At 52.6% G+C, this 25,329-nt stretch overlaps 9 protein-coding genes and 2 non-coding genes across 11 annotated transcripts; 5 read left to right on the plus strand and 6 right to left on the minus strand.

Annotated features, from left to right (window-relative positions):
* Window positions 1–263: 263 nt before the first annotated feature.
* LRP88_05055 (Redoxin) lies at window positions 264–884 on the minus strand (the record flags this gene model as incomplete). Its single annotated transcript, XM_083241619.1, has 3 exons — window positions 264–440; window positions 500–702; window positions 761–884. The coding sequence occupies 3 exons, from the start codon at window positions 882–884 to the stop codon at window positions 264–266; spliced, it is 504 nt and encodes a 167-aa protein (XP_083102767.1).
* Window positions 885–4,039: 3,155 nt separating this feature from the next.
* On the plus strand, window positions 4,040–4,862 carry LRP88_05056 (HD domain-containing protein; the record flags this gene model as incomplete). The annotated part of the gene is made up of 3 exons (XM_083241620.1): window positions 4,040–4,079; window positions 4,127–4,268; window positions 4,319–4,862. 3 exons carry the CDS (start codon window positions 4,040–4,042, stop codon window positions 4,860–4,862), a joined length of 726 nt encoding a protein of 241 aa, XP_083102768.1.
* A 2,918-nt stretch (window positions 4,863–7,780) lies between these two features.
* LRP88_05057 (uncharacterized protein) lies at window positions 7,781–9,242 on the plus strand (the record flags this gene model as incomplete). Its single annotated transcript, XM_083241621.1, has 3 exons — window positions 7,781–7,969; window positions 8,032–8,467; window positions 8,524–9,242. The coding sequence occupies 3 exons, from the start codon at window positions 7,781–7,783 to the stop codon at window positions 9,240–9,242; spliced, it is 1,344 nt and encodes a 447-aa protein (XP_083102769.1).
* Window positions 9,243–10,362: 1,120 nt separating this feature from the next.
* LRP88_05058 (type II pantothenate kinase) lies at window positions 10,363–11,876 on the plus strand (the record flags this gene model as incomplete). Its single annotated transcript, XM_083241622.1, has 3 exons — window positions 10,363–10,689; window positions 10,752–11,031; window positions 11,086–11,876. The coding sequence occupies 3 exons, from the start codon at window positions 10,363–10,365 to the stop codon at window positions 11,874–11,876; spliced, it is 1,398 nt and encodes a 465-aa protein (XP_083102770.1).
* Window positions 11,877–13,361: 1,485 nt separating this feature from the next.
* On the minus strand, window positions 13,362–13,451 carry LRP88_05059. Its single transcript has one exon. It is a non-coding gene; the product is annotated as a tRNA-Pro (tRNA).
* Window positions 13,452–14,014: 563 nt separating this feature from the next.
* Window positions 14,015–14,302, minus strand: LRP88_05060 (uncharacterized protein; the record flags this gene model as incomplete). The annotated part of the gene is made up of 2 exons (XM_083241623.1): window positions 14,015–14,158; window positions 14,216–14,302. The coding sequence occupies 2 exons, from the start codon at window positions 14,300–14,302 to the stop codon at window positions 14,015–14,017; spliced, it is 231 nt and encodes a 76-aa protein (XP_083102771.1).
* Window positions 14,303–15,151: 849 nt separating this feature from the next.
* On the minus strand, window positions 15,152–16,868 carry LRP88_05061 (arylsulfotransferase family protein; the record flags this gene model as incomplete). Its single annotated transcript, XM_083241624.1, has 3 exons — window positions 15,152–16,119; window positions 16,176–16,241; window positions 16,295–16,868. The coding sequence occupies 3 exons, from the start codon at window positions 16,866–16,868 to the stop codon at window positions 15,152–15,154; spliced, it is 1,608 nt and encodes a 535-aa protein (XP_083102772.1).
* Window positions 16,869–17,911: 1,043 nt separating this feature from the next.
* On the plus strand, window positions 17,912–19,755 carry LRP88_05062 (major facilitator superfamily-domain-containing protein; the record flags this gene model as incomplete). The annotated part of the gene is made up of 5 exons (XM_083241625.1): window positions 17,912–18,359; window positions 18,412–18,929; window positions 18,980–19,301; window positions 19,400–19,497; window positions 19,567–19,755. 5 exons carry the CDS (start codon window positions 17,912–17,914, stop codon window positions 19,753–19,755), a joined length of 1,575 nt encoding a protein of 524 aa, XP_083102773.1.
* Window positions 19,756–20,060: 305 nt separating this feature from the next.
* LRP88_05063 lies at window positions 20,061–20,134 on the minus strand. Its single transcript has one exon. It is a non-coding gene; the product is annotated as a tRNA-Val (tRNA).
* Window positions 20,135–20,882: 748 nt separating this feature from the next.
* Window positions 20,883–23,085, plus strand: LRP88_05064 (Rec8 like protein-domain-containing protein; the record flags this gene model as incomplete). Its single annotated transcript, XM_083241626.1, has 4 exons — window positions 20,883–20,901; window positions 20,955–20,991; window positions 21,042–21,314; window positions 21,363–23,085. 4 exons carry the CDS (start codon window positions 20,883–20,885, stop codon window positions 23,083–23,085), a joined length of 2,052 nt encoding a protein of 683 aa, XP_083102774.1.
* Window positions 23,086–23,519: 434 nt separating this feature from the next.
* LRP88_05065 (GTPase-activating protein MRS6) lies at window positions 23,520–25,282 on the minus strand (the record flags this gene model as incomplete). The annotated part of the gene is made up of 3 exons (XM_083241627.1): window positions 23,520–23,857; window positions 24,052–25,136; window positions 25,209–25,282. 3 exons carry the CDS (start codon window positions 25,280–25,282, stop codon window positions 23,520–23,522), a joined length of 1,497 nt encoding a protein of 498 aa, XP_083102775.1.
* Between the last annotated feature and the right edge of the window lie 47 nt (window positions 25,283–25,329).

The following is a 25,329-nucleotide window of genomic DNA, read 5'->3' on the forward strand; positions in this document are numbered from 1 at the left end:
TGCCGTGACCAAGAAGGTGTGCTTGCTCGTCATGGGGTGGCTAGGTCAACAACTCACGGCGTCAAATGAGGGTATCATCATGTTGCTCATTAGAGAGCTACGACACACATGCTTATGACACAAGATCATGGTTTCACGCAAGCAATATGTGAGGCAAAAATTGTGCTCAAATGCTCCTTCGTGGGAGTGATGTTTAGATTCTATCGTGTCTCATGCTCATATCTAGTCTATTATTTTTGGGAGACTTTTGTACCGCAACTCAATTACAGCTGGGCCAGGACACCGAGAGCACCGGAGGTCTCAATGCTCTGGGGGTGGTCGTCCTTGGAGGCGTAGGTGACCTTGCCGTGGTCAATGATGATGGCGAAGCGGCCAGTTCGCTCATCGAAGTTCCAGCCAATGCTGCGGGAGAACTTGGCATCCTTGTCGGACATGAAGAGCTAGGCGAATGTTAGGATCAGGCATCTTGATAGAGGTCATTCTGGGGCATGGAACATACAATGCTGTCGTCGGTGACGCCGTTGGCCTTGGCCCAGCCGTTCATGACAAAGGCATCGTTGAAAGCAACAACGATGACCTGGTCAACACCCTTGGCCTTGATCTTGTCGATGTGCTCGGTGTAGGAAGGAATGTGGGAGCCGGAGCAGGTGGGGGTGAAAGCACCGGGGATGGAGACGAGGACGACCTTCTTGTCCTTGAACTCTGCAGTCAAAAGTCAGCATGTGAAGATGCGGTGAGAAGCTCGAGAAGAGTCACGTACCCTGGCTGGCGTTGTAGGGAACGGGAGTACCGCAAGTAGAGAACTTGGAGATCTCAGGGGTGGGAGGGATGTAGCTGAAGAAGACACCCTCGGGGAAGTTGTCGCCGGCCTTGAGCTCAGTCATTTTGGCTGTGTTGTTGGTGTTGGTTGGTAGATTGGTGGTGATTAGAGAGAAGTGAGAGTTGTGAGGGGTATCAAGTTTGAGAGAGGAAGGAAAGATAAGAGCCGAGAGGTTGAAGAAATATGCACAAGATATATAGATAGATGGTCGGTGACGGTTCGCTCCTTTCGTGACGGAAATCTTTCTAATGCCGGGCACCCACCGGGCGCTCCTGCCCCTCAGCCCCTCCTGCCCTCCCCAATTGTCCGTGTTGCCTCCCCGCTGTTTGCCCCTTCGGAGAGCAATCGGAGAGGCGGAGAGAAGTCCACACAATCATAGACGGCATTGGCGCAAGAGGGGTCGGCGATGAGGTCAGTGAGGCCTTGTGGGCCTTTGACCGAAGCGCGGGCGACGCGGCCCAAGTGGAACCGGCGCTGGCCACGCTCGCTGCGCTGCGCTGTCTTTGGTGTTGAGGGACGGGGGGACCTTGATAGTCGACCCTGCTGGAGACGGTCTTGACGCAGGGGTCCTCCAGGGATGTATTTGGAATGATGTATTTGGAATATTGCCCGTTTGGAGCCTCATCTATCCCAGCGTGATATCTGCTATGAAAGACTACCATAATTCTTCACGACCTGACCTGACGTCGCCGTCGGCCGGTGGCGGAAGAGAGGCTCGGCTGCAAGTCGGCGCCGAGAGACGTAAGGAGGGTCCTGTATCGGGCAAGTATTTGTCATCCTCTGCAGACGCAGGCAGAGAGGATCAGATTAGATTATCAGCGGCAACGCTAGTCGGCCTCAGGCACAGAGACAATGGATGTCATTCTCCCGTATATGCCCGCCGGTAGAGTACAATCAGGCGGTTCCGGAAGCTCTAGATCCGTGGTCGATGGCGGGTGGGAGTGAAACCGAAACGGCAACTTGCGGCGGATTACGCCGCATGAACGCCGCCTCTTGTCGATTCCGTACAACAGGTACCGCATTTCCGGAGAATAGCGTTCGGGTTCCTGGACCGAGCCGAGCAAATTTCTCCTTTGATTTGTCAATAGTAGAGAATAGCAACTATTCGAATTCTCAAAGTGGCGGTTTCGGTGAGAACCGAGCTGAGCCCATGACTCTCGGGAACGCCTGCTTCGTTGAAATTTGATGACTTTCCCGAACCGACCTTAAACAAATGCCACGTGGATTTGCCTGACAAGCACGAGTCAAGCTAAACTTGGCCAACATCCATGGAAGTCATGGAAAGTCAGAGAAGCAATCAATCAATTGACACGTCTCCACGCAAGCATGAAGTGGGGGTGCTGGGGCCCGGAGCGGTGGGATTGATAGCCTCCAACCTATCGAGCCAGGATGCCCGTGATAAAAAGGTTGAATGATATCCTGCTCAAATCTCGATGTTGAGGCTGCTTTGAATAAGTGAGTTTGAAACCATTCCCCGAAAAGGCAGGTTAATTACACACGGCTCACCGCTGGATGGAGCTCCTCGGGAGTTGGTGTTGTTGACGCCGGCAGTCGGCGACCAGGAACAGGCCATGATTGAACCCTGGCGGTTCATTCTTGGAAATCTCAGCTGATCTAGACATATTGTTGCTTCAATCGAGGGAGGGGCTCCGTGACTCTACACAGAGAGCTTGACTGCATCACTGGGGTCGGTGTCAACATCGTTATCCACCTCAAGATTGCAGTTTACTCTCCTTGCCGATCATCAAGCATGGCAAACTCGGTACATGATCTTTGATATCATTTCGTAGAATACAGGCAATTTGTGTTGGCGCATGGTAAGATGGCTTGTCAAGCGTGTGTACTTGAAGTCTACGCTCATCAATCACTCTGCGCAAACAGTAACACTCCATAACTTTGTGTTATTAAACATTGGATCCATAAAATATCGATGTTCATTCTCTTCGAGATCCTCTCATTCAGGGCTCATGCCATCTACGAGGACCCATTTGACGCCCATGGCTTAGATCCACGAGGTGGCGGTCATTATAGTGCGGTCCTACAAGGGAGGCACTTGATACAGGATCTGGTCGATCTGACTTAAAGATGTCTAAAGTCATTCTATACCTACACAATCTTGGAATTTTTGTGAATCGGTCCTCTCGTTGAGATATCGGCCAACTGACCCTGCTATGTACCTCGTCACTTGGCTCGCCGCTCTGAGAACACTCGACCAGGAGGTCGAATTAAGCTATGTCAAGTTCCACATTTGCTACATATACGTCTAGGGCTAGTTATCCAGATCTTCTGCCGTAAGCAGTTCGGATTGGTCGAACAATTCAATGGCGACATCAAGGTGGCCAGGAGCCCATGGGGAGCCGAGAATTTAGAAGGTTTCATTCATATATTACTTGCTCAAATCCCAATTTCTTCTAGCTCAATAATCCCTGAGTACCATTCATGAATGTTTAAATCTCACTTCGGCTTACAAAAGGCGATCCTCTGGTTTGACATCTCACCTGGTGGTTGATCTGTCGAGTGGGAAACTGGGAAGAAATGGGTTGGGCTTTAGCCTTCTGCATGCATATACCAAGAGTATTTTTAGTCCCATGCTCTAGTCTTTTCACCCGATTTAATACAGCCTCGAGTACAGTTACATAGCATTGTCTCTTCGGAGGCAATAGTTGCCAGGGCCTCCATTGGACTCACGCGGTAGGAATGCGCTCACTTCCTAGTTATAGACTCAAAGAATTTTAGTTTAAGTGTCCAAGTTACTCTTCCTAACTATTTAGTGACTACCCTATATGTAAAGCAGAAAATCCTCCCTCTGAGCCTGAGTGATAACTCGCACTTTCAACGCTTCAGGGAAGGCCCTACTTCAAGTTAAGATGCCACGTGTATTGCCTTTGATGGTTACTGATGTCTATTAAATAGTAATAGTCTATACTGTTCTCTACGAAAACGTAGTCAAAGAGGAGGATAACAGTCTAGCCATAGTTTTCGCCCCGAGCATCACCGCACAGTCATTCGCGAAGGATCTCTAAATACCTATCAACAGCCCCCAATTATCTCGGTCCCATGCTAGCAGCGTTCATTTCCTCAAGACGGGCATGATTGTCGTTATGTATACGGACCGAGATTAGCCGAAGCGGGGAAGTTTTGCTGCATGCATGAGCTGAGAATCGAAGAGTTATCCAGACATCACCCAACCCATCAGACCTCATCAACTTTCAAGACAAGATGCCAGAAACAGCCCCAGCGGATATATCAACCAGTCCAGGTACCTTTGTTCCTGTCTAGACATATCAGCGCTAACAAGTAGCCCAGACGCCGCTGAGCCATGGACGGTTGAAAAGGCCTTGGCTGGCAATGACTTGGTTCAAGGGTCCAATTCGCCAATCTCCCTATTTCATCTTCTAGGGGGTCTCAAGACGACAAAGCGAGAGGGATGGAAGAGACATGGAATCAAGTGAGTCCAGTTCAGCATGGGATGCGCAACTAGTCCTGAACCACCAACAGCCCCGAGTCGGTTGCAGACCATTCATATAGAATGGGTATGATAGCCATGTTCGCTCCTCAGGGTCTCGACCAGGTCAAGTGTATGAAGATGTGTATGGTTCACGACGTTGCTGAATCAGTCGTGGGCGACATCACTCCGTTCAGTGGAGTGTCCAAAACCGAGAAAGCCAGAAGGGAAACGGCCACCATCGAGTACATTGCTACTAGATGGGGCGGGCCTCATACCTCTGAGCTACGAGAACTATGGCACGAGTTCGAGGCTGCTGAGACTCCAGAGGCCCAGTTTGCGCAGGATATTGACAAGATCGACCTCTTGCTGCAGGCTGTCGAGTACGAGAAGGATGGTAAAGGTCAGCGAGACCTCGGCGAATTCATGGGAGTTGCGCGTAAGCTGCGTACCGAGGCTGGCAAGGCATGGGCGGACGAGATCCTACTGGAGAGGGAGAAGCTCTGGGAGGGCCGTGAGCATATCAGAGGAGAACATGCAGAGAAGGGTGGTGTGTCCACAGAGGCTCAGAAGCTGCAGGACGCATACTATGCCTAGCGGAGGCAGCACGGAGTAGATGCTCCCAAATCATGATATGGTTCCAACATCTGAGGCCATCAGAATATGACTGCTCAATGGGTCTGTGATATCAGCAACATCCTCCCTCGTGATGGAGGTTGTCTGTGACTGTGACTTGACCGACGATCAACCCTCCAACCAATGTAAAACAGGCAGGCGCTATCACGCACAGTCCTCTTCGAATGTGATAAGACCTCGAGGCCGACAACCTGCATACCTAGACATGCATTAGCTGGTTGTCACTGGTGCCCAAGAAGTCTCAATTCCTGGTGCTTGGAAATAGTAACAAAGGCAAAAAGCAATACATTCATGTCGAGGGAGAGGACAGGGAAGATGCTGGCCAAAAGGGCAGGAGCGACTGCCGAATCGGATAGATGCTGCAGCTCTGGCCTCCCTGCAGCTCCTGCCGCTGGAGTCAAGGCAACTACGCCAGCCACACTTGACCTGGACGGGATGGATGCAAAACAACCCATCAACCGCTAATTTCGCCCTGTTTTCCATCCTCTCGTCACAATTACAACATCCCCCCCTACACTTCAATTTGACAAGTGCCCTGAACCCAAGGGTCGTGTCGTTACATCCTCAAACTCGACCCCTTTCCGCACCAACGGATGAGACATTAGTCCAACGGTTACCTCAAACGTCAGGCCCGTGACTCAGGGTTCTAGGGCGTCGCGGCCACCGAAAAGCAAATTACTTTCCGAGACAATTTGCGCAGCCCTATTCCCACCTGGGGCCAACGACTTGTGTGGGGGACCTCATCAGGGGACAGGTACCCGACGACACCACAGGGCGATCGGGACCAAGGTGGGGGAATTGATGGGGGAGAAAGATCTAGATGCGTGCCGTCCAGATGAGAGAGACGGCGGCATCGATCGAGGAGAGCTGAACCACCCTTGCACAGCTGGTTGGTCCGTCGTGGAGACGGTACTAAATGGGCAGCAGTTGTCGAGATTAGCTGCCTATTGACAAAGCCGGTGCTCCGTACGGATATTTCCAGGCTGTCCGGGCGTCTGCAGGCCTTGTGCCGTCGTCACCATTACAAATGTTGGTGCTGGGACTATTCAATAGTTAGGGCGCACGAGGAGAAAGTCCGAGAAACGCATTGTCGCCCTTCGACAACCAGTCCTCAGCCACAATCTATTCAGGACAAGATCGTCGCTCCGGCATGACCTGAATGCGTTTCACGATGCAGCAAACATGGCCTCGCAGAAGCTGACCTGTCGGTCAGGTCTTAAACGGGTTGTCAGTGACGATCCCCCAGTCCCGACTTCTTGGATACAACTCGAGATCGACACAGATTCTTGCGTCAAGCTGTCGTCTCCACCAGCAACAGGGAACAGGGAACAGGGCACTTCGTATAAGGTGCGCGTCCATCCCGTGTGCGACAGGACCGACCTCCTGCCAGCCTTCTTAGCCTCAGAGCCCGTGCTTTGTGCAGTCCGTGGGACATGAGGTCGAGACACTGTTGGGTGTGGACTGGAGTTAAGTCAGGTCAATGTTAAGCACCTCACCGGAACGCTGGCTTAGGGCTAGCTGGTCACGCCCTGACTGACAAGTTCACGCCAACTCCTAAGCGTTGGCTCAGGACCCGGCTCTCAGTTACCCTGCTTTGGGACCTAGGCTACTGCAGCCAGCACTCAACGTCCAACTCACCTCTTGTGTGACGTCGACCGTTGATGCGGACTGGCCGATGGCATTGACGCCAGCCTTGAACAAACTTCGACTGCACATTCCCGTCGGCACAGGGCAGAGGAGGCGGCAGGGCGTACAGGGGTAAATGTAGCCGCTGCCTTTCCTTGGCTGGCTGGGAGGAAAAATGGCAAAGTCGAGCAGCCAAGAGGGCACGAGCTGAAAGCCATCATTTCTTTTTCCCTCACAGATCTCGACTGGCCTGGCGCGGCTACCAATCCGCTTCCCTCAAAGCTCGAGCACAAGCCACACTGAAACACAAACTTCCGCGCCGTCTATCCTCGAGTTCCGATTCTCCGCCACCAGTCACCATTCACAAAGCAAGGATTGGGACGGCCACTAAGATCTAAGCGAAAATAGAGTGCCATTCCCTGATCCTAACTTGAGAGATAGTGGGCTCCCAACCAAGACCCACCATGCCCGATCGATCCGTCTTCCCTGACCACAGAGGCATCTGGGAGGCACAGAGCAAAGCAAAGATGGAGGGGAAGGCTGCTTTCCGAGAGGAGAACTTTGCTCTCAGGGTCGTTTCTGATTGCCCAGTTCTCACTGAGCCCCTGTCACCGTGCGTCCATGTCCAGGTTTTGGCGCAGAGCTAGCGGATAATCACGACGACGCTGAAAGCACGATGATGCTGGGACAAGTCAACAGGCGTCGATGCCAAGCAGAGAACGCGTCGTCCAAGGCTCGATTCACCCTCCCAACTACCTCGCTCTTCTGTCAAAGAGAGACGAAGGTTTGTGGGATAAGCACTCTGACCGTGTCCCTGGGTTTCGAGAGCCGTGGCTGTCGCGAGGCGGCATCACTTTTCGGAGAGTTCACTGCTAAGAGCCTGCCAGATCCACCTCGCCCCAATTCCCCTTACATCCGGAGCCATCTGTTCTAGTGGAATCTGCCATGTAGGTCTACGGTAGACTGGGGAGGCTAGCCTTAGTGGGCATCAAAAGGTTCCGGCATGTTGGTCACTCCCCAGCGGGTGTGTGTGCCTCAAGCCAGCCACGGGCCACTCTGAATGACCAGGAGGCGGCTTCTTGTGCATCTCTGGTCTCCTCCAGCAGGTTATTTAATCCCTACACTATCCTCGTGTCCTGGGCTGCAGAGTTCTGCTTGAGAGTTGCTTTGATTCACTGTCTCTCAGCTTCCTGCCCTCACTTCTCAACAGCCACTTTCATCCATTCTTTTATTCTATCGTTTCTTCGCCCACGATGGGTCTTCTCCCTGTCACTTACACACGTCCCAAGCATGTGGACCAGGAGTTGTTCCGTAACAGCGGAGACTCGCTCTCTGACACAGAAAAGAGTGATGGATCCGTCAAGTCTGGTCGCTCTGGCTGCTCTGCTGGCATTCCTGATTCACTCGCCTTTGACAAGATCATCAGCGGCGGCACCTGTCCGGTAAGTTGAACCCGTATATCTCGTCTTGTGAGTCTAAGAAGAATACTAACTCCTCCCCACAGCCCATGACTGTCCGCGACTTCATGAGCTACCTCATCTATGTCGAGCATGCCGCCGAGAATCTTCAGTTCTACCTCTGGTTCAAGGATTATGAGAAGCGGTTCAATACTACCTCGACGACTGATATCAAGCTGGCCCCAGAGTGGACACAGACTATGCAAGACGAGGCCGTTCTCAAGATCCGAAAGGACCAAGCCGATAAGATGCGAAAGGAGCCCAAGGCGGCAGAGATTTTCAAAGGCACAGACTTTGAAAAGAAGCGAGGCGCCCAGGAAAATGTTTCGGGCGGATCTGACCCGTTCGCGACACCTCCACAGAGCAGCAGAGGCGATGACGGTTCAATCTACACGGCATCCAACACAGTCCATTCGCTCAACGCCGCGAGCTATCAGACCCAAGTCTCAGAGGCATTCCAAGCGGCTGGGGCCCGGCAGCCTTGTAAGTCAAGACATTTCCAAACATGAAATGGGTCCAGAAAGTTAACATTTAGACAGTCACGATCCAACCGTTCCGGGAAGAAATCAACCGAGTCATTGCGACGTATCTGATGGACGGTGCTCCTCGACAACTGAACTTGTCGTCTTGTGAGCAGAGGGCGGTTATCCAAGCACTGTCCCAAACGACTCACCCAAGCGCCTTCCGCAATGTCTTCAAGACGGTTGACTCGAGTCTTCGGCATCAGGCTCACCCCAACTTTGTCAGATGGTCCATCTGCAACGGAAACCCTGCACGCGTCTTCTTTGCACGATCGTTGGGTGTGGGTCTGATCGTGGCAGGCATCGTGCTGGGCATCGTTCTTGCCCTCAGCAGCGCAGGGCGAGGCTACCGCGCATTGGTGGCGATCGCGCTCGTACTGGGCATCAGCACGCTGGTCGCAGCCTACAAAGGCATGTGCGTCGTCCTCCACGGAATGCATCACCGGCACGTGAGGCCGTGGGAGCTGTTTGTGGACAGTGAAAATGTGGATAACATGGAGAAGCGAAGCTTTGAGTCGTTTGGGTCGTCCAACAGCTACGAGGATGAGCCATGGATCATCAAGTATGAGAAGCGCAACATTGTCCGCAAGGTGTTTGACCGCGAGGTCTGGATCCAGGAGCCGGCACTGCGACAGATCCAAGATACCATCTTCATCCAGGCGATCCTGGCTTCAGTCCTCTTCGGAGGGGTTGCGACGGCAGTGTTTGTGGCCATTCCCGGGGGAGGTTACTTTTAGGAGTCTACAATCGTTTTGATTTCCTTTGTCGTCTTGGTAATTCGCTGGAGAGGGATACCCTGGTAGTTTTGTTTGCTTGGCAGTCAGTCAACTGGAGTCAGGTCAGGTACGGGTAATTGTCTGCGTCTCGAGGTCTAGAGGCCTTGTAGGATATAATTAGAGGCAGCTAAAGAGGTGCAAAAGATATTCATTTGTTGTTGATGCTCAAACCAAGCATATCACGGATGCCATGCCCCGTCTGTTAATTCCGTGACAAGAGCCGACTCCGGCATTTGGCCCAAGCTCGGCATCGGCATAAGCTGCCCGCCCGCCTCATGCAGCCTTGGCCCCTCTGCCAATGCACCGCACAACCCGGGCCATCGGGATTACTGTACGTGCAGAGGGACTGTGTAAGTGGTGAGGCAATGTTGAGGCTACAGTGTGAATGTAAATGTGAGTTGAGTGAAGGTGAAAACAGGGCGATAAGGGGGGCAAGAAGTGAAGATCATATGACAATGGACGTCGCCCGGAGAAAAGGAGCATCCTCGTTGTGTGTGTGCTCGGGCGGCGTTTGTTGAGAGCACGCGCCATTAAAATGAATTAATAGACTGGGGAAGCCGAGAGGAATGGAGCTTTCCCCAAGGATCCAAGGGTAGGGACGGCCTTGAAAGAGAGAACCCCCCATCTCGGAGCCTCGGCCCACCGGCTTTTGGAGAAAATGATGAATTACTGTACATGGATGGATCCATCATCCATGGGGACGGACCTAGGTACTGACGGTAGCCTCGTTATCGATAAAGATCACAGTCAACGACTTATGACCCCCATCCCATCCCATGGTTCAATCTCCCCATCCGATTGATAACCCCTCCACAGCCCGTCCAAGGCCTTGCTTCTTTTCTTCTCCTTAATTTCACATATTTATTCACTCCCGTCTGGTCATATATTCGACTGTCGGCTGTATCATATTAACCTAGATTGACTTGCGCTGCTCAACGCTCTCGCGTGCCATCACCGAGGACCGTTGCGCCTCCTAGACCCTTTGACTCCACCACCCCATCCATCCATCCATCACCCCTCTATTCAACGAACCTACCTCTGCGCGCAATAAAAGAACCTCAACAACTAGAACTCAACCACCATGACGCCTGCCTCAGACCACGAGGAGGCCATTGTCGACACTCCGAACGGGTCCGGCCCCGCTCCGCCCTCGCACCCAAAGCGCCGACTCAGGACCATGACGTCGACCGAGGAGATTGACAGCACCATCAACCGCCCCGGCAGCGTCAAGATCAATGTCCAGGGCGCATTCATCGTCGACCCGGACACGGCCACCCCGGCCTCGGGTACCAGCGCCGCGGCCGGAGGGCTGACTTCCGTCAATGGCCGCGTGAGTCCAACGCATCCAGAGACGAGCGACATCCGGTTGCCGAACCACACGGCCGTGGTGAGCCACATTGCGATCGACGTATGTATTCCTTCCTAAAGAAGAACAAGAAGCGCGGGGCTAACGGCGCATTGTATTCATAGATTGGCGGATCGCTGGCCAAGCTCGTCTACTTCTCGCGCGAGGTCGACTCGACCGACCCCGGCGGCCGATTGAACTTTCAAAGCTTCGAGACGGATCGCATCGACGACTTTGTCGAGTTTATGCGGCACCTGCGCGACAACCAGCTCGTCAATGGATCACAACCCGGCGAGCTGTGTGTCATGGCCACAGGCGGTGGCGCATTCAAGTTCTACGACAAGATTCGAGATGCATTGGGTGTGGATGTGTCGAGGGAGGAAGAGATGGAGTGCCTCATTATTGGTGAGTCGTATTGAACTAATCCTCTATACTTGCGCTAACTGTCGAAACTTGCAGGCCTCGATTTCTTCATCACCGAGATTCCCCGCGAGGTCTTTACCTACTCCGAGACGGACCCCATGCACTTTGTCGAACCCCAGGACAACATCTATCCCTATCTTCTCGTCAATATTGGCTCGGGCGTTTCCTTCTTGAAGGTTACAGGGCCGCGTTCACACCAGCGAGTAGGCGGTACCTCGCTGGGCGGCGGTACTCTCTGGGGTCTCCTGTCTCTACTGACGGGTGCTCGCACGTTTGACGAGATGTTGGAGCAGGCGGCGCACGGAGACAACACCAAGGTGGACATGCTGGTGGGCGACATCTACGGCACTGATTACGCCAAGATCGGGCTCAAGAGTACCACGATTGCCTCTTCGTTTGGCAAGGTGTTCCGCATGAAGCGCGAGGCCGAGTCTGCGGCAGAGGACTCTGGCTCGTCCAACCCTGGCGATGCATCCTTCTCGGGTGCCGACGTCTCGCGGTCCCTTCTATACGCCATCTCCAATAACATCGGCCAAATCGCCTACCTGCAGTCACAAATCCACAACCTCTCCAACATCTACTTTGGCGGGTCATTCATTCGTGGCCACCGCCAGACCATCAACACTCTGAGCTATGCCATCAAGTTCTGGAGTAAGGGTGAGAAGCAGGCCTACTTCTTGCGCCACGAGGGCTACCTCGGTGCCGTTGGTGCGTTCCTCAAGAGACAGCCCAGAAACTGGGGTCGCAGAGGAAGTTTGGAGGGGATGGACGATCTTGCTGAATGGCGGAGGAATCTACGCGAGGAAGCGAACTCGAGTACGAATTGAGCCGCATGGGGCATACATCCGAGGGCTACGCAAAGTTAAAGAAAGGGACAAATGCATAAAAAAAGGCGCCGTCGGTTAATCCCAATTTCGACGAAAATATACAGGTGGAGGACGAATGGCCGGGATATCACATCACCCCGGCGGGCAGCATCTGGCGGCGCATATCATGACGGCGTTGGGTTGGTTGGGTAGTCGAGCATGTTTTTTTCTTTTGATTCTTTCTTGATTACAGCGCATCATGGTCCGCACAAGGGGGGATACACAAGGATATTGGAGAGTCATCTACATCCAGTCGCTCGCTCACTGTGTTGGGCAAGTGAGGCCGAGATGGTTACATGGGCGGCCGCAGCACGCGAGCACGTAACGATGAAACTCCCCGTCGACGTCGACGTCTTCCTGTGCAAATAGATTTAGAGTAATCAGGTCACTCGCTCAACGAGAGTCGGAGTCTGTCATACCCATCTTCTGCATCTGTCCTTGATCGTCGCCGCACGTTCAGGCGTCGAGTACGACACAAACATGGCCAGGGAGAGGAATTGCAGTCTCCTTTCTTTCTTTATCAGAGGCATTTGGTCTCATTGTAATCTCTCGGTAATCTTGTCTTCTTTACGAAGTACGCTATTCACGACTAAACCTTGCAACAATGGCTGATGGTATCGCTGAACTTGACGACTGCTGGAACGAACTGGCTAGTCCAGGGGGCAGAAGAGCACGGCCTCGATGCCGCAGCGCGCGTCCGGTGCCTTGCTCAGTGTCTGGGGCTTTCGACACCTGCTGGGAGAGTGAGAGTGAGAGTTCATGGTCGGAGTGGAGTTATGGTCAAGATGTCCCATGTTGCTGTGATGGAGATTACGCACCAACAAAGACTCGACAAGAGGGTAATAACAGCGCCATTGGCAACCAAGTCAACGTTGTAAGTGCAAGACATGATGCTTCGATCTCAATTGGCATGGTTACTGACAACTTTGGACAGTTTTGCGGCGACAATCATCAATCTTGTCGAGAATGTAGGGTAGACCGTGAACCCCCTTGCAAATGCCCTGACAAGGACCACACTCGACCCACCGCACAGAAGGACAAGAGACGCAGCAGGAGAGTAGGCACCTGGCAGGAGGAGCGAGGAGTCCCTCCATTAGAGGATGCCATTCATCATCCCGCCAAGCGACGACGACACCACAACGATGAGCAAAGGAGGATTCGGGACTGGTTACGGGTCATGGGGGACTTGGAAGGAGGAGATGATGGGGCTAGAGTTGTTGGTAGAGAGAGGGAGAGACGTCGGTATGCTTATGATAGAGTTGAGAGAAGGGAGCCGAGACGATACGAGATGAGTGGAGGACGGTCTACGGGAGAGGAGGAGGAGCATCACGGACGTCGTCGCAAGCCGAGATTCAGCCACTGAGTAACTACCATCAATGCCAACCAACCAATTGGTCCTGGAACCAAAAAGAAAAGGGAAACCATCGTAACGAATGACAAAAGGAAGGGTCTGGCCGGGGATTGAACCCGGGACCTCTCGCAAGCTTGCTTTCGGGTTTGCCCTAAGCGAGAATCATACCACTAGACCACCAGACCGAGCAAGCGGTGAAGAACCGCTTGGTGTGGTTGTTTGCTGGACGAGTTTGTGATTATTTCGTATTATATCGGTGGTGGCGTGGAGTTTTTGAGTCATTTCATTTCTTTTTTGGCGGGTTCAGGGGCACGTGCTCATCTGTCTACTCTGTGGGGTTTGTGGCTGGGTGGGTATTGTGGGGCTGGTTGAATCTCGATGCTTCTTTGACATCGATTCATGGCTCTTAACCTTGGCAGCTGCAGAACCAAAGGAGAGGTATCGATTGACACTCGAGAAAGCCTGGAGAAAGTCAGAATGGCCAGACGATTTTACCGGAATACAGTGCACCTCACTTTGTCTTGTTAGTTGAACACCGGAGGGCTCTCGCTATCGATATTTGCCGCTTAAAGCCCCAGTTAGCAACAACAGTAACCTCTCTAGGGCATCACATCCTCGCAGTCAATCACCTTTCACCAGATGAGAAACAAGCTTCTTTGCTTTTGACTTCTTTCTTGTAATTAATTCATGTCGTCATGACGCACTCACGTGCAGATCGCTAGAGGTATCTTCTTCTCCATCACCACATCTAGTTGCCCTGCCCGACATCCTTGCCCTGCTTGATGCCCTGGCTCTGTCCGCCGCTGGCGTTGGCGTCCTTGAGGCCCATGCCGTGCTCATCCTTTCCCTCGGGGAGGGGAGCTGTCTTGTCTGCGCGGTCGACTCGGTCGGACTATTGTGAGTTGTGTGTTAGCAGTCATCTTTTGAGTGTTGAAGAGGGAGCACTCACGTCAGGCTTGCCGACGCCGTGGGCAATGTTGTGCTCGGCGGCCTCAAAGGGGCCGTTGTCGGAAGAACCGTCTCCTTGGCGAGGCATGTTGGATGTGAAGTTGTGTGGTTGTGTGTGTGTGTTGTGTAAGTGCAAGAGATGTGCCTGTCAAGCTTTGATGTTGATGAATTGAGAGTGAAGAATCAGAGAATCAGTGAAAGGATAGACGAATTATTTATACTCAAGGTTCTCAGTTGTTCCCCTCTTGCCATTGTGCAGCGTTTGGCACCTGGCCACATCGTGATGAATCGACGACGTCATCTCGTCAACGTCATGCCCATGATCCATCGTAGGCACGCTTTTTACCCCAGTTTCTACGGCGCATAAGCTCCGGGATTTGGTACCTTCTAGAGACACTAAAACCCGGGACCTGCATTGTTTGACCGACAGCTGCCGTTTTTGGTCATTCTTCTTTTGACGAGTCAGTCGTGAAACCTCCCACCAAGACTCTCACGAGAATCAGCACGTGGATGATCGTCAAATTTTATATCAACGATTAATTGTAAATATTTCCAAGGAGTAGCGTTTCTTGTCGTTCTCCCTCGCGAGTATTGGAGAAAGAAAAGGAATATCGTAGAATTTGACCCTCTTTCTAAGCTCTTGGCCCGGTACGCCTTGTCCACACAACTCGGCAGGTGACGTCATTAAACACAATCATCTTTGGCAAAGGAGTGACTTGATGATCTATCTAAGTTAAAGGATTGTCGGGTACATAAAACAAATAAAGCAAAATCACACGCGCGTTCCACAATCACCAGTGGCATGTACTAGGCGATGCCATCTCCCCCACCCGGTTCAAGCGTTTAGGCTTGTGACGCGAGCTCCCGTCTTCCTGATATTGCAATGAATGTCTTTGTTGTTTTGGCCCGTTACTGGGCACAATTAGAGGGTTTGGCTTCAGAGGTCTGCTCCCAAGGCGTTGTATCTGCCCAGTGGCTTCTGGCCCTTTGCGTTGACAAGCTGAGCTGGAAGAACTTCAGCCTCAACAAGAACAGAAGCCGTGGAGCTAATGACCCTTCCGTGTACATCAACAGCCTCGGCTGCGACACTGTCAAAGCTCTTGGATGTCACAAGGCTTGTTTCGAAGCTGGTCCGCTTCACCTCGCCAAGGAAGTCTCGAGAGCCATACTCGTCAGTGACGGCGTAGAACCTCCACGAAGCCGTCTCGGTATCACCGTTCCAAGAAACATACACCTTGGTGCCCTCCTTTCCTTGGAGTGCCACAATGGCGGGCGTCTCGTTGGGAAGGCCGGTCCAGTTGTACCTGAAAGCTCTGTAATTCTCAGCACCGACGCCAAGAAAGCCCGAGTCCACGTAGGCATGGAAGATGGGCGTTCCGTCGGCTGTAAACTCAGTCAGAGCTCCCTCAGATCCCCAATTGACGAGGACGTTTCCGCCAGGAAGAACCTGGGTGCTGCCCTGCGACTTGGAAAGGAGGTCGTCAGGGGGGAAGTAGCCCGCAACCAGCTCGGCTGTCCACGAGGTTGTGTTGAGCCGGAGAATCTTGCCACTGCTTGTGGGCGCCGTATGAACCTCTGAACCTCCGCTGTGCTCGGTACCATGTGCGCTGTTATCATACAGGCTGATGACCTCGACGTCACCTTCTTGGGAGAGCCAGCGGGCGTGGTGCTGGAAGCAGAACTTGGCGTCGTCAGGGACGGAAAAGTCGGAGCGCTTTCCATGAAGACGCCAGATGATGGAGCCATCAGTGCCGTTGATCTTGTGGACGGCGCAAGCGTCGCGGGCTGAGATGAGGTAGTTGCCCTCGGCGTCCTTGTCGACGCTGTTGATGTGGAAGTAGTCCCAGGCGTCGGAGCTGTTGTAGCCAGAGCCGGCTTGGCCGGGGTTGATGGGGAGGACTGCTTCTGTGAAAGGTCAGTATAAGAATGGGTTTTTTTCTTCTTATTAAATGGTGAAGTACCGTCTGGCTGTACGTGGTCGAGACTGGACCACTCAAATAGGAGTTTACCCGTGGCAATGTCAAGCTCTATAGTTGAATTAATACAAACAGAGACCAGGGTTTTGGCAGTTGGTGCAAACCTTGAATGATGGCATTCACAATCCACTGCTGCTCTGGACTGGCGCCCCATTTCTGAAGATCTCGAGGCACAGGCTGATAGATCTGGATAAGACCAGTCTCCTCGTTGACGATATGGAACTCGTGCTTGTCCACCAACTTGTGGTTCCCAGCACGCAGCTCACGGATCGTCTCATAATGCTGGTCCACAATGGTGATGTGCCCATGGCCATGGCCGTATCCGGCGTTGTGGTCACCCTCAAAGCTGAAGAGGATGTCCTTTCCCTTCCAGCGCCCGGCTTGGAAGTTGGTGGCCCAGATACTGTAGAGACCATAGCCAGACCAGACAAGGTCGCCGTTGTCCCTGAAGATGTAAGGACCTGCCTGGCGTGGGCCATGTTGTTCAGTAGGCGTGTCTGGGTAGCCAGCAAAGGGGGCCACGAAGAGATATCCTGGTTCGACCTCGTCCGTAGCAGGAATGGTGATGTTGAGACGAGGGGGTGCCAGGTCAGGACGAGAGCGAAACTGCCAGTCGGCCGCGGCGAGAGGGACCAAGGCCAGAGAAGCAGCAGCCAAGTTGCAGAGAGAGCGCTTCATGTTGGAGATGAAGCAGCGTTGCTAGCAGCGTCAGCGGCCCAGATCTCCATCTCGTCCAAGAAAAGGTACATTCACCTTGATGCAGCCTACGAGCCCGAAGTCCACCACTAGTTTTCAGATTGAAGTCAAGAAAGTAAGCAAGATGTTGGAGTTGTAAACTTGATTAAGTTGTGAGTGAGATGTTGTTCTCGCTGGCATTGTGGCGATATATAAGTCTGCGAGCGAGCAATGTCGCAGTTGTAGAAGAGGTAGCACGCCATTACTCAACCAAAGAGATTATTGGACAATTGAAAGATCAATAAGCGGGGAAAGATCGCCATTCTTGGTGAGGGAATAAATATTGAGTTCTGTGCCAATGCCTGAGATGGTACATTGCGTGATTCCATGCAATCTGTATGACTACAAAGGAGACTACGCTGAGATGCACAGGCTCTGTGACGTGTCGAGGTGAGGTTGGGCCTAGCGAGTTCTTGCATGAGGTCCAAGAGAAGCTTGGTAATGTCACCATTACATCGTCTTGCTTTCCAAAATAGTGAGATAGACGCATCAGTTCAGACTCGGATTCAACCAAGGTAGCCATCCTCAACTACTGGGTTGAGCCAATGTTTAATGATTGTTAAGGAACTACCAATTCCATATTTACCAAGCTGGAATTGCTTCCCAATCGCTACCGTAGAAGTGCAATTGGATCAATTGGTCATCACCCATACAGTAGCATCACCGACATCCGAGTTGATGCAGTAGTACAGTATCGTCTTGGCATCCCTGTTTCGGAGGGTCCACCGGTTCTCGGAACCTCGAATACGTGATTCGGACAAGAGATTTCGACATGTGCTAACAGTAGAGTCACACCGATCTATCAATTCATTACCGATGACCCGTTAAATGCCCCACGGTTCTCGGCATTGGGTGTCTAGGTTTTAGTCGCACGCACAAGTTGCTGTGAGAGTGTTGAAGCCCACAATCTCGTCTCAACTCGACTATACGATATCCTATCAGTCTCAACGTTCAGTTTCGTTTCTCTAAAATTACATCATCTCGCCATGAGAAATTCTTCTCCTTCGCCTGGGGTCTTGAACCCTACAGACAACGTCGAGGCCCGTGAGGATCAGCCCCTCCTCCGCGCCCCGGATGAGGACTCATGGAAACCTCCACGGGGCTTCATCTGGATCCAACTGGCCATCATGTCCAATGTGTTTCTCTACGGACTTGACAGTACTATCACCGCCGCAACCTACGCCGTCATCAGCTCCGAGTTTGACGCCGCCAACACGGCATCGTGGCTGACGACGTCGTATCTTGTCACCAGCACTGCCTTCCAACCTCTATACGGAAGGGTTTCTGATATTTTTGGTCGTCGTCTGTGCTTCTTTATCTCAACCATTACCTTTGCTGCCGGATGCCTTGGGTGCGGTGTAGCCAACAATGTGGTGTTTCTCAACTGCATGCGGGCACTGACGGGTTTTGGCGGTGGAGGATTGATGACTATGGGTGAGTCTATGAATTGAACATGCCTGATAGCACGGAGACTAACACCCTGTAGCTACCATAGTCAACTCAGACATGATCCCATTTCGGAAGCGTGGAATGTACCAAGCCCTTCAAAATGGCATCTTCGGCTTCGGGGCCATCGCCGGAGCTTCTTTCGGGGGCTCAATCGCAGACCACATTGGTTGGCGATGGTGTTTCCTCCTCCAAGTTCCAGTGTCCATTGTGGCATTTGTTATTGGAGCTCTCGTTGTCGCCAACCAACCCGGAGGTTTCTCTCTTGACAGCGGACTGGGTGCCGTCTGGAAGAGGGTTGACTTCTCTGGCTCATTGCTGCTAGTAGTTGCCGTCTCGGTCCAGCTTGTTGGTCTGAGCCTTGGAGGCAATGAATTGCCCTGGACTAGCCCCTGGGTGATTGGCTCATTGGCTGGTAGTGTTGCTCTCTTCGCCTTGTTTCTCCTAGTTGAAGCGAAAACGAGTGCTATCCCGGTGATCCCTCTCCGTTTACTCCAGGGGAGATTGCCTATAGCAACGCAAGCAGCAAACGTGTGTGCTGGTATGGCCGCTTACGGTGTGAGTAGAAAGTATTCACCTGCTTTGCTTGTCACTGACTGGTCGTTCAGTATCTCTTCATGCTCCCGCTCTTCTTCCAAGTCGTTCTACTCGACTCAGCCACCACAGCCGGCGCTCGGCTCGCGATCCCTTCGCTTGCCACACCGATTGGCGGTGTTATCGCTGGCATCGTCATGTCCCGCTGGGGCAAGTTGATTGCTCTTGTTCGCACGGGGGCTCTGCTCATGGTCGTGGGCAACGCTCTGGTGACTTCGTTGGGATTCGAGGACTCCACGTGGAAGTACTTTGTGTTTGTCTTTCCTGCAAACCTTGGTCAGGGCATCATTTACCCGGGTATTCTCTTTACCTCTCTTGCCTCGTTTGATCATGCCGGTAAGTAGACCGTTCTCAACAAAACCTCCATTGAGCTAACAGGGTACGCCTAGACCATGCAGTCACCGCCTCAACCGTGTATCTCATCCGCTCCCTAGGAACCGTTTGGGGTGTTTCAGTCACCTCGGCCATTGTGCAAACTACGCTCAGCGTCCGGTTGCCGGACGCACTGAGCGAGGTACCAGATAAATGGAGAGTACGCCCTTTTTCTTTTCATGTCAGCTAAGCCGGTAGTGTGTGTAAATGCTGATCACTGTGTTCCTAGATCATCGATCAAATCCGACACTCGGTCGACTCTATCCGCCACCTCCCGCCGGATATCCAGCTCAAGGCACGTCTTGTCTATTATGATGGTCTCAAGTACGCTTTCGGAGCTTCGACTGCAGTGGCTTTGCTTGGATTCTGCGCTGCCTTGATTGCCAGCGGAACTGGCCTTCGAACCACCCACAAGTAAGGTGGTACTCCGGGAGACTTCTTGTTAGGACTAGATCGATTCATGTGGTGACAACTCTTAACGAGGATCACCATCATAGAACGCCCGAGTGCATGCTCTGGTTTATGGCTTCTATCAACTAGGGCCACAAAACGGCGTAGAAGTAGTTGAATGTCACAGACTCGCAACACCTCTGTTCAATAAGCGTGCTATTTCCAAGAAATGTCAGTAATGTGCTAAACTCGGGTACTGCCACTTCAAGACAATCAAAAAGATCAGCAATTCTTAAACCTATGAGGGACAAAAGGTAAGGAGGGCAAAAAGAGTGGTTCCGCCCGGGATCGAACCGGGGACCTTCTCGGTGTTAACGAGATGCCATAACCAACTAGACCACGGAACCTGAGTTGGTTGCTTGATGGAAGGCGGGACGTTTTGAGGACTCATCAAGCAAGACAATTCCAAGATGTGACGAGGAGGAGTGGAAGATGAGGTTGTGATATCGGCAGCAGATGTAAGTGAGTTGGGAGATTCGGTTTAGTGCTGCTGAATAATGAGTGGGGTGAGCCCTGCTTCAGGTAAACCTCATCCTAAACCTTAGGATGACAACTCCTGGCAGCTGGAAGGTGCGAAGATCAAGCAGAACTGAGACCTGGGTTCAAAAGGCATAGCCACTAGGACCAAGGGGTTTAAGAAATAGAATCGTTTAGTATTTAAATGCGTGAATAACTGGGTTTCCAAAAGAAGGGAACTATGTCTTCCTCTTGGTTAATTGAGTTGACAATAGTGAGGCAAATGCATTATCCACGCCGAGTTTAGGTCCCAGTCGCTCCTGCCTCGACTGCCAGCTGCTTGACACTGACGGCCAGCTGCCAAAACCCGCCTCCAATGAACCTCGTTCGCACTTGATCGTGACGCGTGACATTTTTTACTCGTTCAATTTTCGCGTTTTCCCCTCTCCTCCTCTTCAATCGGCTTCTCCGAAAACCTCACGCCAGCATCCTCCAGCATCACGACCAGCATCTCGTCGGGGCATCGGCCAAGGGGTTCGATAGAACCACGCTGACGGGCTCTGGTTTCTCTTTACTTATCTTTATTCTCTGGGACTTTCTTCGGCTACTCAAGTATTCGAATGAGCAAGGCAGAGCACCATGTTCTATAGCCACGAGAGTGTGTCGGCTCAGTATCACTCGCCCTTGGCCTGCTGCTAACTCCCTTCTTAGTTCTCAGCAACACCCAGTATGGGGTCGCTACCATCTGGTCTACATTCTCTATTCCCCTCTCCTTGATTTTTACTGATCTTTTCTCAGGCTGGTGGCCACGGTCGGCAATACGAGTCAGAAGAAGGTGACCAGAAAGGCCATCCAAGAGGTCGACGTCCCCAAGGCATGCGAGACCATCATCCATCCCGGGGCCCCTCTGGCTCTGCGTCTTCAGGGCAATCTCCTCTATGGCGTCTCTCGCGTGTTTGCCCAGCAGTGTCGTTATGTTCTTTCAGACGCCGAGAAGACCCAGGCCGACATGATGACCTTCTTTCGAGTCATGCAAACAAATGAAACGGACCCGCGTGCAGGCAAGACCAAGTAAGCTGCCATTTCTTCCCATCTCTCAAGCTTCACTAACCGTCCAAGGCGTCACAATATCACTCTGCAGGATGATCCGAACTTCGACCCTTCCAACAGCGTGCCAAACCCTGATCTGCTCACCAGCGCCAACGACTTGGTCCTTTTTTCGAACAAGTTCTCTTCTCAGCACAATGTCTCCCAGATGACTCCTTTGACTCGAGTCACCGGCTCCTCAGGCAGAAACCATTCACTGCTGGGCTTCGACCTCCCGCAGTCTTCGCATTCGGGAGGCAGCTACCGTCTTCCAACTGACCTCAACCAAGACTCTCCTTTTGCGAAGCCTTTCAACCAGCAGGATCCTTTGACAGACTTCAATCCTTTCGGTGGAGATGAGCTTGAGGGCCTCTCTGGTGTCTTCCTCAACTTCGACGCCGACGGCAACCTCATTGGCCTTGGCGAGCCTGAGCCAGAGCTCCCGCCTCTTCCTGGGTTGGGAGAGTTCGACCTTCAACCTCAGGACAACATCGCTGGTCCTGGTCCTGAGAAGGAGCAGGTCGGTGGCGAAAACGTGGTCATCATGGGAGAAGATGCGCTGCCTGATGCGGAACCCTTTCCCAAGCGTCGTCGTGCTGAAAAGTCCACCTCCTCAGTTATTCCAACCACCGAATCAGTTGAGACCGAGCAGGCCCAGGCCCCTGCTCGTCGGAGAAGACGTCGCAAGCTGTGTCGCATGGTTGACCAGAGAGACTATGTCCCCTCGGCAGAGGTTCGCAGCTGGTCTGTCAAGTATCTTGCCAACATGGAGGCAAGCCGAAAGCCAGTCCCGACAACGACTGTAACTCAAGCACGAAAGAATGCCAAGGCCTTCCTCTTCGGCAACGGCATTGCAGGCGTTGGGAGAACTCTCGCAGGGTTCAATCATCCACTCGTAGAGGACTTTTCTGGCATGTCGCTTCTGGCCCGTCTTCAGGGAAATGAGCCTGAGCAGGAAGAGGAGCCCAAGTCCCGTGGACGACGTCGTGTTTCTGCCGAAGCATTCGAAGAAGACCAGGGTGACGAGAGACGTGTTCGCCAAAAGACGGATGGTGGTGCTGAGATGGGGCGCGGTCTGGGTGACGGTATGAGTGCAATCATTCCCGACGACGACATAGCCCCTGAGATAGGCATGGAGGTTGTTCAAGCTATCGAGGATCGACACTCTTCCTCCATGGCTCCCTGGAGTCGCCCTCCCTCTGTTGCTCCCGGTTCATCCATCCGAGGACACGGAAGTGTGCAGAAGAATATTCCTGCCCCCAGCCCCCTCCTTGGTCGTGGAAGTGCCGTTCGCTCTATTGAACGTTGGAGCGATCTTCCAGGTCTGCCTTATGGTTCTGATGACTTCTCACAGCTTCACTCTCAGAACGATGCCATCGGGCACGATGGTTTTCTGGATGGTCTAGATTTCCCTGCTGGTAACGACACACAGAACACTACACAGGGTCTCGACAATTCTGCCCTTGATTTCCTCGGTTATGCTACAGTTCAAGCCCAGGCCAAGGGCTATACCCGCTCTCGCGATCGGGTCGACCGCCGCTGGATCAACTTTGACACCCTCACCGACGAGCTTGAGGACCCAGCCAGTGCGAGAAAGTTCATCTCGGAGGCTTTCATGCATGTCCTGACCCTTGCAACCAAGAGCGCCCTCGCTGTCGAACAGGATGGCATCGCCGAGAACCAACCCTTTGGTACGATTCGCATTGGGTTGACTCTTCCTGAGCAGGACGACGACATGGTCGACGAACTGGCCTAGATCTCTTTTCGAACTCCGGGATATACCTCATTCTTTTCTATTTTGTTTTCATCTGCGACAAATTGCCGGGACTGGCGAATACACGACGTTGATGGGACATGTCTCTGCGGAATATCATGACATGGGCTGGGCTGCTTTGATTTTCGGGGAACAAATGGGAATGTTGTTTTGGGGTTTTAAGACTGCTTCGGGTTGCAGCAATATGGGGAATATCGGGATCAACAAGTTGCCTGGGGAAACGGTCAAAGAATACGGATACCAAGTGGGATCAGCTCAAGTGGGCGATTTGGGGTCATGGGACAACCAGGCAACGGGTAAATGGACAGCATTCAAGTGCGTGGGCTGAAGGCAGGCAAGATAGCCTTCATGATCAATTCATCATTCACATCGAGAGAAGAATTCAAGTCATATTTCATTATGCGTCAAGACATTATCTAATCGTAAGCATCGTCATCATCTCCGCCTTCTCGATCCTCAAACTTCATGTATTCCGCCTCGTCCTGGCCGGGACCACCTGCGACCAACTCCCAGGCTTGTTGAACAGAGTCCAGTAGGGAATCATCGAAAGCAAGGCTCGACAAGGAGGACGAAAAGGTAGCAACACTGCCGTCTACATTCAGGGTGCTAGCGCCAATACTCTGCTCATAGTACAGCTGGTAAATGCAAGGAGGGGCTTCTTGGCCGTCTGCCACAGCAGCGAGAAGCGACGACAAGGCCTTTTCGAGGACGATCTTGGCCGACGATGTACGAACGGTGCTCAGGTAGATGACATCTAATATCATTTGTCAGCGGTATGTCATGCAAGCATATACAACAAACAAAGATTGGAAGGTGAAGGTGTGTATCAGGTTGTCAGAGATAATGATCGTCAATGAAATTCAGACAATGTAGATAAGTATTCGGTATGTGAATCATCATAACACCAAAGCAAGCGCAAGACAGAACAGGAAGAAAGGTGAAACTCACATTGTCCAGTAGGGCACTCCCCTGTGTCGCTCGAGTGCACCATTGCATAGACTGGATACTCTGAGGGTTTTCCATCCTCGTCAGAGATTGAACCAGTTGGGAAGGCAACGACTGCAACAGCTGGCGTGGGAGCGCCCTCGGTCAGCAGCTCAAAGAGAGCCGACAAGTCAGACTTGGTCACTGCGGTGACCCTGCTGATTCGGCGGTTTTCTGGGTCCGATTCATCGTTGCCTTGGACCATCAGCTTGGCCTTCACCTCGATATCGTTAGTAAAGGTGAGTGCCAATGGCGCATCCGCCTGATCAGACTGTGGCTTCTGCAAATCCCGAATGCCAGAGCCCAGCATGTAGACTGCGCCGCCGACAGCAGCAGCCCGGCAGCCCACTTGAGCCACCTCTGAAAGGCCACCCCATTTAGGGTAGACTGCAGCAAAGCCAGGTCCAAAGACACCCATGGATGTTAGATGGCGGCTGATGGTCGCAAGACCGTCTTTGACAGAGATGTTCCCGTCATGGCTCAACGTCAGGGTAACGACGTAGGACTGGAGTGTAGCATCAAGTTTGAACTCGGACGCCAAAAACTCTGCCAAGCGCTCGTCTGCGCGAGGCCCCCACACATCGATCTGAGGTTCCGACTCATAGTCAAGCACAAACTTGAGGAACTTCATCAGGGACCGCTTGGACCGGGCCGGTATAGATGTGTTTGAGAAAACATCTTCTCGAGTCGAGGGGATCCTGCTGAGCGAAGGGGTCGGGGAAGATTCTGAGGGTGGTTGGTAGATGTAGAAGGATCCGACGGCGAGGAACTCGATCTGACGAAACGCTTTCGAGTCGACCAGCTGTGTTACCAGCTTCGATCGCGAGTGTATCAGCTGCGGTGCGAGGGCCAAGCTGTAAGATCGTGCCGAAGCTGGACTGTCGGCATCACGCTTGACCTCTGCGACAGCAAACAATCTCCCGTTGTCGGAAGAGCTGTGCTTTTCAGCCCACTCGTCCGCCTCTTGGAGACTGAAAGCCGCCTCGCAGCCCCCGTAGTAGTCGTTGGGATCGACGTGGAGTATGTTTTTGCCTGAACGCGACAAAGCTCTTCGAGCAACGAAGGCTGGGTCAGTCTGATCAAGGCACACGACAGTCTCGACGATGGAATCCAAAGCTTACAGGGCGAGTAGGGACTGCTGTAGCCCAGTGCCGCTGATCACTACATCCCACAGGGTGTCTGAGAGGGATTCCATGGTGAGGGAGAATGAGGATGAAGGAAGAAGGAAGTTGAGTCTGACTT

Source organism: Fusarium phalaenopsidis (genome assembly GCF_050370095.1).
Source record: "Fusarium phalaenopsidis strain FUZ10S chromosome Unknown contig_32292, whole genome shotgun sequence".
Lineage (NCBI taxonomy): Eukaryota > Fungi > Ascomycota > Sordariomycetes > Hypocreales > Nectriaceae > Fusarium > Fusarium phalaenopsidis.